The sequence below is a fragment of the Anabas testudineus genome, chromosome 7 (assembly GCF_900324465.2).
Source record: "Anabas testudineus chromosome 7, fAnaTes1.2, whole genome shotgun sequence".
Taxonomy (NCBI): Eukaryota; Metazoa; Chordata; class Actinopteri; order Anabantiformes; family Anabantidae; genus Anabas; species Anabas testudineus.
In genome coordinates, this window is record NC_046616.1 from 3,507,309 (window position 1) to 3,520,300 (window position 12,992).

A 12,992-nucleotide genomic window follows, 5' to 3' on the forward strand; every position below is an offset into this window, starting at 1 on the left:
TCAGACAAACTCTTTCTCCTCACCTCACGCTTTTATGTTAAAAGTGAACAAAAGATTTACACCTGACTCTTGGTATGAAAGCAAAAAAGAATATTTCTCAAAAAGTCAAAGCATTTTTTTAAGCACCTGGCAAATCGAAATGTCAAAGAGGGTAAGTTCTGAGTGCATCCATCACCTTAAGGGTGTTTATCTGATAATTGGGTCATGTGAGAAGGTTAACGAGGGGTCCTGTTGAGACAGGACAACCTCAGACAAGGTCTGATCTGCACTGATTTGGTTATGAATACATTCTTTAAAAATATAACTTACGATTTTGCAAACTCACATTGAAACTACACTCATCAATACCAAGATGTCTGTTTTTTTGGTCCTCCATGTTCTTTAGGGAGGTAAATGAGATTTAATATCTTTTTGTAACAAGTGCATGGCTCCATTTGAAGACATCAATTTTATTTCTAAGACACAAATATCTTCAGATTAAATTATTCATTATCAACAGAGTCCACCTGATCCCACATGTCACCAACAGACAAGAGTGAAGAAAAGAAACAGTGTAAAATGAGCTGGCTAATGACATGTTTCTGTCAGTTCTCACACACCAATCAAACCTCACAAGACAACGACGTTCAGTAGCCACCATCACAAAGACCACAGAAGCTGCAGACTCTTCACGTCATACACACGTGGCAGATATGTATGTATGTGTGTTGGGGGTTGATATAGAATGTGTGGGGGGGAAACACTCACACCTCAGCACACAGGCTAACATGCAGAAACACAGATGACGGTGGTTGTTAGGCACAAATGGAGAAGAAGCAATAACGGTGAGTGTGTTAGTTTAATGTACAATAAAATAAGAGATTGGCAAGAACCTATAGCAGTGACCACACACACACACACACAACACACACACACACACATGCATGCAGCAGCAGCAGCAGAGGAACAGAGTAAACCAACAGTTGAGCTGTTTCCACATCGTGCAGCTCGAAGGTGAATGTCTGCATGCATCGGACAGTTGTCAATCACGGGTGCTGTTTGTTAAAGAGAGTTGCTTCATACACGCAAACACATCAAGAGCCAGACTGTGAGTCAGTCAGTCAGCAACTCTGTGCACACATACACACATGTGCAGGATGTACTGCGGCCATGCAGCAGTGAGAGACAGAAGAGAGCAGCGTGATTGAAATAATGATGATGCTGATTATGAAGTTGCTGCAGGATATAAAAAAAAAAACAAGTCTTGCAAAACAGAAAGGTGACAACACAAAGAATCAGCAGGTTAGAAGAGTGTGTGATTGGTTAGATTACTAGAAACAGAGGGTGATCGGTTCAAAGGCCAGAGCAAAGCTCGGGCGTCAGCCCTGTCACACACACACAGAGGCAGCCAGGTCATGCTGAATCAGATCTTTGTCACTTACACTCCCTTTCCGTCTCTGTCTCAGTCTCTCTCAAACACACACACACATCAGAGTGATGTCTATGAGTGTACTTCAAGGTGCATAATGCAGTGTGTGTATGGTGTATGCGTGCTTAAACACATTCCTTTGCCATGGCAGTTGGTCCATGCACCCTTCCCCCAAAGCCCAAACAGAGGAAAAGAAGCAGCATGAGCTCAAAAGAAACAGAAGACAGTTCAGTGCAAATATACCGACAGGCACAGGCAGACAGAGCCCTACATAGAGACAGTTTGGCCGAAAATGGTCAACAGAGAAGAAGCTTTTGTCGACTGCAACACCAACTGGAGTCCAAACTGGGATTATGAGAGGTGGATGGTCGGGCAGCTGAATGGAGATCAGTGCTGCAGGTGGCCAAACTAGGAGGAGTCTCTATATATGACTCTGGCATAAATGACATACAGACAGACAGAAAGACAGACAGACAGACAGACGGACAGTCAAGCAGTAGGTTCAGTGCTTATCTGTTTTTCCAAAGAGCCTGTCAGACAGTAGAAAAACACCTCATGCAGACTGAGAAGGTTTCAGAATGTTACTTTCTCACTTCGTCAGCGCTTGGTTTGTTTTCATTTTGTCTCCGTGGAACGAGTAAACTTTCGAGTATATGACGCCCAAAAGTGTGACCAGAGAGGCCGTGAGGTCAGGGCACTGCTGCGTTACTTATTCCTCTCACCCACTTTCTTTCTCTCTCCCCCTCTCCCTGTTGGCTCTTTCAGCAGTGCTTGATGGAAAAACGATGGTAGTTAAAGTACGTGAAGGAAATAGGCGCTGGAAGGTAGAGAGGCTGCTGTGTGCAAAACAACTGCTGATGAGAAGAGACTGCAACATAAGCACAGGGAGAAGCTGTGAGGTAGATGACTGGTTAATGGCTCGCCGTGTAGCCCAACTCTGAGCAGAACCCACTCTTTGATACGTGATGTCTCAGCTCTAATCCGTAGCCATACCTCAGCAACCCTTCCTCAATTCAGTGCATAATCTTCTCATGCCTTCTGCGTCACTAGCCTCTCATTTAACGACCAAAACCTGAGGGCAAAGTCTTTTTGAAGTTGAAAGAAATTGAGCAAAGAATTGAGGAGCTGGGGATGGATTTAAGATTTTGACCTATATCGTTTCTGACCAAATTAAACTCCTGTATCCATTGTTTTTTATTCTTTTCTTTAAATCTACTGTAGTTACAGGTCGGTGAAATTGGCCCAGTATGAAATGAAAACAAACTGGATCCATAGATCGGTTCTAAAGGATCCAGCAGGATCACTAAGGTCCAGCACAGCTCAGGTTGATGAAAGCATCTGTTTAACGTTTTTCAGATCTTTCAGATGCTCCTGGAACCTTTTCTTACCAAGTCTTGATAGTTTTTGCTGTAAAAGCATAAAAGTCAGGGAGGTGATGGTGGTGATGTCAGAACTTGCACACATCATACTGCAGCGGGGCACAGTGCCAAGTTTAAGGATTGGATCTGCTTTGCAAAGAACTGTGGGTAATGGAGTTAAGTAGTTACCCTGAAACTAACTGTGCACAGGCAGCAGTGCAGGGGAGGCACATTAAAAACCATTTGTAGTGCAGTGTAGTGTTTCTCTCTTCAGACCCCGACTTGATGAACTGTGATAACTTTGGTCACTTAACGTTATAATTCTGATCTTTTTTCCTCTATTATGACCAAATACCAGCATGTTAGAACTGTCATTTTGAGCACGATGGCATGCTGACATTTGGTTCAAAGCCCTGTTGTGTCCAAATACAGTACAAACTTTAGTTTTGTTAATATTTTTACATAATATTTACAGTCAATACTTGTCAGTAGGATGCCTACATTCTTAGTGTTGGTCGTTTTAGGGGATTTGCTGACATCATTTCCAGACAGTATCCTTCGTGTCCAATCAAGTCTGGTACACTTTTCTTTGGCTAAACGTGACACTAAATCTAAATTCAACATTTTGTGTAAAAATTGAAAACAAAGGGCAACAACTGGACCTTGCGCTGCCGTCACTTAACATGAAATGATTCAGAGAAGACAACGTCCTCATTAGGCTCAAAACACGGTGCTTGCTCCTTCACGTCCCCTCCTTGTCCCGTATGGTTGTCGAGATTCATTTGATTTCTCATCAGGAACTGAACCACAAGGAGATGAAAAGCAAATCAAAATGCACGTTCGTCTCTTTCGGCTGCTGAGTAACAGATTTGGACACAACAAGCTCTTTGAATTAAGGAAAAAAACTTGAAAAAGCAAGCAATGGGCTAGCAGTGGTGGGACCCGAATCTTAGTTCCAAACTTTGATTGTACAGCTCTTAGTATCCTGCAGCCAACGTTGCAGCAATGTCCAGCTCTGAATTATCGTAATTATATTAATAGTAATATATGTGATAGAGTGATGGAGAAGAGGATGTGTTTTTTATGTTAAAATAAACAAAGCCCAAGTTGATCCTGAAGTCTGTGCACAATTATCACAACAGCAAAGTGTCAGCAGCGCCGACGTGGGCCTCTCTGTATCTACACCTACGCGAGATGGAGCGACGTGGGGAGGAAGGCAGCGTGGAATGGAAGGACGGAAGGATTGGCTGAAGGGAGCAAGGAAGGTAGGGAGAAGCAACTGAGAATACAGATGAAGACAATCAAATGAAGAGACTAGCACAACCACACGCATGCATGCACACACACTCATACACAAGGTGCACACGCTCACGTGCTGACGGGAACACACAGAAGTCGAACTACGGCTCTCAGATACGTCAGCAAATGCACACACTTGTAAACACACTTGCAAACAAGCACACACAGAACTGACACACAATAAATCAAGAGAAAACATGAGGGGTGGATGCTACTCTAGTAAGGAGATGGGAGGATGACTAAAAGGGGTGAGGTAAAGAACAAAGTAGGATGAAAACAAAGAGAGAAAATCAGAAGAAAATGAGAAATCTACGAAAGGAATCTTATCAGTATGCTACACAAGAGCCTGTATTTAGATCTGGTCAAATCTAAATACCTCTACAAAAGAACAACTCTACGTGTGAAGAACAATTAGAAAACATTTCACAAAAGATTTCTGCAAACAGGGAACCTGTAATATCTCATAAATGTAGAAGAGAGAGGAGAGAACTGTGATGGAGAGAGAGAGAGAGAGAGAGAGAGAGAGAGAGAGAGAGGGGGAGAAAAAACAGACTGGACGGAGAGAAGAATCAGGACTTTTGGAGACATCAGAGGGGCCAAACTTGTGACGTTGGAGCTGGAAATACTGTTACAGAAATAACCAGTTGACAACAATTGCATCACTGAACAAAAGTGAGAGGAGCAGAAGAAGGAGAAAGAAAGCAAGAAGGAACTTTTTTTACTGTAGTCTTGGAAACAGCGCTGCGTGTTCTGGGGCTTTTATACTCGAAGGTTTACAGTTTAGAGAATTGCAGAAGCCGTATGAAAGCCATTTGTTTATGAGTATGAATTATATGGCAGTGAAATCTACACAGTATAACGTGAGTCACAGAATTGTTGCTGCAATAATACGTTCTTTAGTTTTTTAGAGAGAAAAGACAGCACTCGTTTACATTAGAGATTTTTACAGCAGGGGTCAACTACAGTAACCACGCTTGACCTCATTCACAGACAGGAAATAACACAAGGTGCAGGAGGAGCTGCCATTCACGCTCTGAACTTTAGGATGCGTCCCTGCTTTACTGGAGTAAATCAGTCTGTTTTCAGAGTTGTGCTTTTTACGTTTCACTCTTTTAATCATTAGTCACTTTGCTCGTTCATGAACAAGCTCCACTCCACATCTGTCAGGACACCTCAGACAGAACGAGAACAGCGAGCCACCTCCTGCACCGACCAACACTCCACAACAAAACAAACTCTGGGCTGGGACTGAGACTGGATTTGGACCAGACCAGATCAGACCAGAACTACACAGCCGGTCAGGACTGGGTGCTGTTTGAAGAGGGAGAATAAGAGAAAAGAACAGAGGAGACATTGCACACACACGAGCAGCGAGCGAGCCGGAGGGGACACAACCATAGAGAGTAAAAGTACTGCAGTCCACGTGCCGTGCAGTAGGGTGTGTGTGTGTGTGTGTTTGTGTCTGTGAATGAGAGGGAACGTGACTGCAAATGTGTGTGTGAGTGTGTGTGTGTGTGTGTGTGTGTGTGAGTGTGTGTATATGTGTACATGCGTTCGGCGGACTCACTCCCGGGGGTAGGGCTGGTATTGGCTGTTGCGGTGGAGAGAGCTACGTGAGAGGGGGTAGAGATAGTGTTTACGTCGTGGAGCTGACTGAGCACGGAGGAGCGCCGTCTCACCGCTCCCTGAAACGAACCGCTTCGCTTGAACGTGCTCACTACCTCCATCTGCAGGACAGAGACAAGACAGCAGCACTCAGTGAGGGCAGGAAAGGCTGGTCTGAGCGTGTGAGCGTGCATGTGTGTGTGTGTGTGTGTGTGTGTGTGTGTGGTGATCCCTTTAAAACATGATCTGCCACAGCACAAATGACAGAAGCAGCATTTTTATTACCATTTATTACCTTTAATGGCAAATGTGCATCAGTGTTAAGCAGTACAACTGTTTCCTGAACGTTACTGACAACAAGAACTGTAAGTGATGGCTGTGTGTGTGTACTGTCTGTGAGATTGTGTGTGTGTGTGTGCACACTCAGACCAAACCCTCTTAATGAAAAACTGAGCACTTTACGCAAAGACAGGCACTTAGCAGAGAGTCAGGACTGGCTCTCTTACACTGTTCGGGAGGCAGACTGTTCACTCTTCATGTTCCTGATGCTGTTTTGCTGCCTTAATGTCCATTCTCACATAAAGCAGCGCGAGAACCGATCAGTTAAGTTAATCAAGCAAGTCAACAGGCTGTCTCTGTAGCATTATCCTATGCACAATGTTTATATGCCCATACACACAAGTGCCGCTGCAGCGACACACACACACGCACACAATCACAGCTTTTATCCTCTCTCATGATGTTTGTGAGCGTCTAAAATACCCCTCTGAAGTTAGAGAAAGCCATTTCATGTCGTTTGAGCAGAACAGAGAAGGAAGCTGTGTTGGAGAGAAGAAACTTGGATCATTATGTTTGGCACAGGTCAGAAGAACAGCACAGACAGGATGAGAGAGACTGACTTTTGAAGAGTAAGAACATGTTTCAACTTTCCTGGAGTTGTTTGTAGGTCAAAGAGAAGTTTTGTCTTTCTTTCCAAAAGTCTCTTTTGTTAGTTTGTAGGGTTCATGACACACTTGCAGTTTATTCAGGCAGCGATACGACACAATTAAAGATCAATCTCCCCACAAAATAATTTTTCTTTGTACACGTTTTCATGTATCTGTGATTAACCTTAAACAAACTGCTTGTGTGTCATGACAATGTGAGGTTTCTGATTGAAATGTCATGGTTCTGAATATCTCTGCGTGTTCCTGTGAAACACTTTTAGTCATGGTGTGTTTTGGAGGTCCAGTCCAACAGTACCTGGGTCTGGATGCGGTTGAGGCCTCTGAACCAGAGTATCTGTCCACGGCGCAGCTCTCTCTCAGCACAGTCGATCTCCTCCTCGTCCTCTGCCAGCTCTTCGCCTTCCTCCTCCCCGGGCTCCAGGCCCAGACCTGCCTCCTTCAGGCATGGCAGCCGCTCTGTAGGCACCGTGGCGATCAACTGGAAGCCAGGAAAGTTATACTCTCATTTGACAAGAAGACACTTGTAGGATATTATATGAAAAGCTAGTATGACCAGATGTGAGCTTTTCCAAACATCTTGCACACAGCAGATCAGATAAACCAGATTATTCCAGCTGCACAGAATAGAATAGATCACGAGTGTTATCTAAGCCAGTGTGAAAATGTTTCCTTAGCCTCACCTCGGGGGAAACTCAGGGTAACTCAGCACTACCAGCCTACACTTGTTCAGTGTAGTTTGACTCAGCAGGCTGAAGAGCTGCTTACCTGCCCCCAGAGCAGCTCTCCAACTCCCACGAACAGACACCAGAGCCACTGCTCTATGTTGAGAGGTGCACAGCTGAAGGGTTTCCCTCCCCACTGCACAATCACGATCTGCACCAGAAACACAAGAAGGCATGTTATTATTGTCACACATGCAAACACAGCGCTGCGAGAGAAACCTGCACTTCACCATCTGGCTCTGCTGCACCAACGAGACTGTACTGTTAAAGACAACTAGACGTCTAGTCTGTAACAACTTCATGGAAAATTGGAAATATCTCAGCTGCATCTCAGCTCAAACAAATAAACCAAGTTAGTGGACGAGTGCTGTATTTAATTATTCATGAGGTATCATAAATGAATTAAAATTCTAAGCATGAAGCAAGTTTGCCCTCGTCTCTAGTGCCATGCTAAAACGCGTTAAAGGGGAACTTCACAGATTTTCAACTGAATTGTGGTGTGTTGCGTGGCAAGAAAAAGTATGTGAACCTTTAGGACTTTGTGGTTTTCTGCATTAATTTGCCATAAAATGTTATGTGATCTTCATCTACAGTAAGTCAAGTGTTTAACAAATATGATTTAAAACCACAAAAAAATCTGATCTTTCATGTCTTGAGAAAAATCATAAAAACCTCACAGTGCTAGTGGAAAAAGTATGTGAACCCTTTTGGGGTTAATGACCTCAAAAAAGGTAACTGGAGACAGGGGAGGTGTCAACCAGTTATTAATTCCAAGGGTTCACATACTTTTTCCACCATCACTAGGTTTTATGGTTATTTTTACTGTTGACAAAGAGTACAGTGTCCATATAGTATGAGAAAGGTGTTTTCACTACATATATAGGGAGAGGTTTTAATATAGGGAAGGCAGAGGAAAGTTTAATACTGTTCTTTTACATGAACTCACAAACTAGAACCACAAAAAACATGTTTTACACTCAACTCCCAAATTATTCAAAAGCAGGACATTCGTTATTCTTCTTGGTGAGAATCAGATTTAAAGATCAATAACACTCTTACGTCAGTCCATTAAATATGAAGCTGGAGAGAAATGTTCATATCTTGTTGCTGGTATCAAATTCCAAATGAAATCAAATTTCTCATCTTCAACATTCAATATGTTGTATTTGTATTATTTTCAATCGAACATAGGTTTTAAATGATTTGAAATCCCTTTTTTTGTTTGGCAGAGGAAGAATAAATGAAAAACAAATGACAAAATGAAAGAGATCCTAAATAAACCTTCTAGTACTAAAGTCACTGTGATGACTTGAAAATGAAATAGATGCACATAATTTGAATGGTTTACTGTTTTAACTGATTAACTTCTCTGGATCAGAGTTTTCTAAATAATATTCTGAATTATATGCGTCAAGATCTTAAGACTGAGAAGTTAACATCTCCTTTGGGTACACATGCCTGTAGTGTGTATCAGTTAGCCTTTAGCGGGGAACTAAACCTGTTAACAGGTGCTGGAACAACTGTTTATGTAAAAAATGTATAAAGAAATGTAAAAAATCCCACTTTGACTTCAGGCTTCTCTCTGTGTCCTCCACACAGAACTATTCTCATATTTATTTAATCAGTTTAACTACAAATGCAGCTATAATTGTGTTATACTGTACCGTAATGGCTACATCCTGAGGAATAACCAGCCGCATTAATCATCATCAGGAATTATTCCACTCTGGCTTATGCCACTAAAGAACTCATCTGTATTAGTAATGGTTCCTGCAGCTTATTTCCAATCTGCATCTTGAACCTGCTCCTACAGGTCAGTGTGCATCAGTGGATGTAGCAACAATATTTTATATAGCACGGACATGACACATGATTATTTACACCAGGAACAAGGTTTATCAGAGAGACGCTGTCATTGACACCAAACTGTGCAGTCATAAATCTCACTGGGACTACGAGACAGTATATCACATGCAGTAATAATACCGTTCTGCAGGGTGGAGGGATCCGTCTTTCTTACTTATCTCTCGCTCTCAAGCTGCCTCCAGTCTTCAGCTCTCTCTCATCTCTTCTTTTTTAAATTCCTCTGAATTGTCTGCTCGTTGCTCTCACACTCCAAATCTCCCTCTCCAGCTCGCTCTTTTTTTTGCTCTTGCTTCTCCCCAGAGTGCCACAGAGTACTAAATAGCTTTGGAAAATATCCTTCTTCTCCCTCCAGCTCCCTCTCTGTCACTGTTTGCTTCTTTGCGTTTTGTGTACTCGCAATTCCCAGCTCAGTAATAGCTGTTCACTTTAAGTCGACTGAGCCAACAGTCCTCCCGTTGCTTGGTTTGGAAGCTCAAATCTAGATTTGTGTTATCAAATTACTCAGTGAAAGCTGTCAAGACCTGCTCATGTTTAATTTCTACACTTATACAGAGGAACAAGGTGGTCAACACAGCTCAGGTCATCATCATCTGTAGAAGTGCTGCTTTAGAAATAAAGTACAGTCGCCAACCACCTCCAATCACCAGGTAACAATACATGCCCTCCTATGACTTCTCTCTCTGCTCGTTATGCCTGCAGTATCTCTAGCTTTTCAACCTACTTTTGAGCTTTTTCATCCACTGGGCACTATTTTTTTCCCCAATACTGAATAACAAGCGTCTTCCAAACTGCTGTGCATTTTAAATCATCTTCATAGATTCGTTTCCACTGGAGTGAAATAAAAGATCATTTTAAATTAAAGCTACATTATGCAACTTATGAGAATCAAGCTGGCTGTGGAATTAAGTCCAAATCAATCCACCCAGGGCATCACACTGATGCTGTGTCAAAACCAAACATCTATGATCAAAGCTCTTGGCGTCTCATAGATAATATGCACGGTATCACTCAAAAAACTTTACAGGAAAGTATCTGTGCCAGACTCACAGAGCAGCACTGGCAGGTTTTGACAGCACATTTCAACACTAACAGAAATCGTGGAGCATATCTCTACTAAAAAATATGTGAAAAACTTCACATGTTGCTTTAACAAAAGCCAAAGAACTTCAGTACAGGAAAACTGCTAAAGGGCACTGCGAGGTTAAACTTACCTGCACGGCGAATGTCCCCAGAACGATGGAGCAGAAGATGGGGTTGCCAAATATGCCGTCAAAGACGTTTCTCTCTCCGTGAATTTTGCGAGCATTGATCTCGTTGAAAAGCTGCATGAGGACGAAGGTGTTGAAGATGATGGTGTAGTGCTCAGAAGGAGGGGAGTGGAGCGGAGCGTTGCGGCCGCTGTCGATGTTAAACATGCGCTCGCCTGGAGGATAAAAAAAGAAGAAGAGGAGATGAGATGAGAGGTGTGAGGAAAAGAAAAATAAAATGCTGCGCTGTTCGTTTATTTGCTGTGGGACAAAATAGTTCTTTGATATTAAGAAGATATAAGACGTATATATGTGCATGTGCTTTTTTCCTTTCTTTTTTATTTAAAAGCACAGTGAAATAAATCCTGAACCTCCTCCTCCAACAATAAATATTCAATATTTAACATAACACACGTTGTGAACTGTGTGTGTCTGTGTCTGTGCACCTATGAACAGCAGGGTAAAGATGATGACCAGCTGGTACACTCCGTGGCCCAGGATGTTCTTCATCATGGTCAGAGAGATGAGCGGGTTGTTCCGGCCGTAAGGTTTCCGTAGCAACAGGGCCTCAGTGGGGGGTTCGGTTGCCAGGGCCAGAGAAGCAAACGTGTCCATGATCAGATTCACCCACAGCATCTGCACAGCCTTCAGAGGAGAGTCCTGCAGAGACATTTGCAACAGGAGACCTGAGTCCGGAGGTGGTTGTGAGAAGTCTGATTCCCTCCTGATTCCTGACATTACATTTTTTAGTGTTTCAGGTTTAATATTTATCATATTCTGTGTATGAACTGTAGTTCTTTCTTCTTTTTGTGCAGATTATCTGCTGTTACTGATACTGAAAACAGGTGTGTGTGATTTAGTCCTCTATGCAGTTAGTGTTAAAGTTTCCATCAATCCAGTTCCCTCTATAGTAACTTGAGCACATGACAGGTTTCACTGGGGAGAGGTTGATGCTACATAGAGAGAAACATTTGTTGACATGACTGAAGTTCTGTTCATACACTGCCCTTCCCAAAAAAACACAGACACTCTAATATTTCGTTGGACCACCTTTAGCTTTGATTAAAGATCAAAGCTATCGATCGATAAACTTCTGCAATGTCACAACATTTATTCCAGAGTTGCATTAATTTTTCTAAGATCTTGTATTGATGATGGAGAGCTTTCTCCAGCACATCCCAAAGATTCTCAGTGGGGTTAAGGTCTGGACTCTGTGACGGCCAATCCATGTGTAAAATGATGTGTCTGTGATGTGATGCTCCCTGAACCACTTGGAATAAGTCTGGACCAACAGGGAAGAAAGAATCCATTGATGGAATAATCTGGTCATTCAGTATATTCAGGTAGTCAGCTGACCTCATTCTTTGGACACATAAAGTTACTGAACCTAGACCCGACCAACTGCAGCAGCCCCAGATCATAGCACTGCCCCCACAGACTTGTACAGCAGGCACTAGGCATGATGGGTGCATCACTTCACCTGCCTCTCTTTTTACACTGATGCTCCATCACTCTGGAACAGGGTCAATCTGGACTCATCAGACCACATGACCTTCTTCCATTGAACAGTTCTTAACCCAGTTTTAGTAGTTTCATCAGTCTCCTTAGATGTCTTATTTGATTCATACCAATCATTTGACCCTTCAGAAACAGATTAACATCTTTTCCTCGACCACAGGATGTGTCTTCAGACATGGTTGTTTAAGAAATGAGAAGCTACTCACTGCATCAGTTAGAGTTAAATAACTTGTTGCCAGCTGAAACATAATCATCCATGCAGTAATTATCCAGTGGGAGGCTCTCACTTATTTGCTTAGTTAAATGGTGACTTTTCTTTTGGACGGGCTGTGTATAATATTGTGTGTAGTTATATAATATTGACTTGGTGTAAAAATGCACAAAAAGCATTTTATCTGTTGCTTTGTCTTAGTAGATGTTGGGTGAGTGATGTATACAGAGGTGACATTTGGGTGTCTGTGTCAGCATGTATGTTTATTAATAAATCTGTCAACCTGAGTGATGCAGGCTCCGGTGAAGGCCACTATGACGGCCACTACATTCACTGTGAGCTGGAACTGCAGGAACTTGGAGATGCTATCGTAGACATTTCGTCCCCACATCACCGCCTTTACGATGCTGCTGAAGTTGTCATCAGTCAGGATGATGTCAGACGCCTCTTTAGCCACGTCTGTCCCCGCAATACCCTGACAGAGATTGAGACAGAGTGAAGAGAAGACAGAGAGTCACTGCATGATTCATGCAAGCATTCAAGCATCCAAATGATTTTGGAGTGCTACTTTCTCAATATCGTGTTGTCCTGCCTCCAAGTGCAACCACTTTGCGTGAGTAACAGATGTGGCCAAAATCAAGTGCACGCTTGTTTAAATAAAATGAAATCCAATTTAATTATTATTTATTAGAAAATACAAAAGCATCCTTAAAAGACTTGTTTTAGTCAACTCAGTAGTACATTTAGTTCGAATCAGTGCTGTGCATTAGGGAGCACTTGTTCCTGAAAATGAATTTATATCCTATGTGAT

General features: G+C 42.5%; 1 protein-coding gene across 1 annotated transcript in view; it reads right to left on the reverse strand.

Annotated features, from left to right (window-relative positions):
- Positions 1-12,992, reverse strand: part of LOC113167151 (plasma membrane calcium-transporting ATPase 3-like) — a 38,309-nt gene that overhangs the window by 7,985 nt on the left and 17,332 nt on the right. Inside the window, exons 19-23 of the mRNA XM_026367561.1 lie at positions 12,465-12,656; positions 10,899-11,112; positions 10,417-10,628; positions 7,383-7,490; positions 6,913-7,095 (exon numbers count right to left, since the gene is read on the reverse strand). Of these exons, the coding sequence (XP_026223346.1) occupies positions 6,913-7,095; positions 7,383-7,490; positions 10,417-10,628; positions 10,899-11,112; positions 12,465-12,656 (909 nt within the window). The remainder of the gene's footprint in view (positions 1-6,912; positions 7,096-7,382; positions 7,491-10,416; positions 10,629-10,898; positions 11,113-12,464; positions 12,657-12,992) is intronic.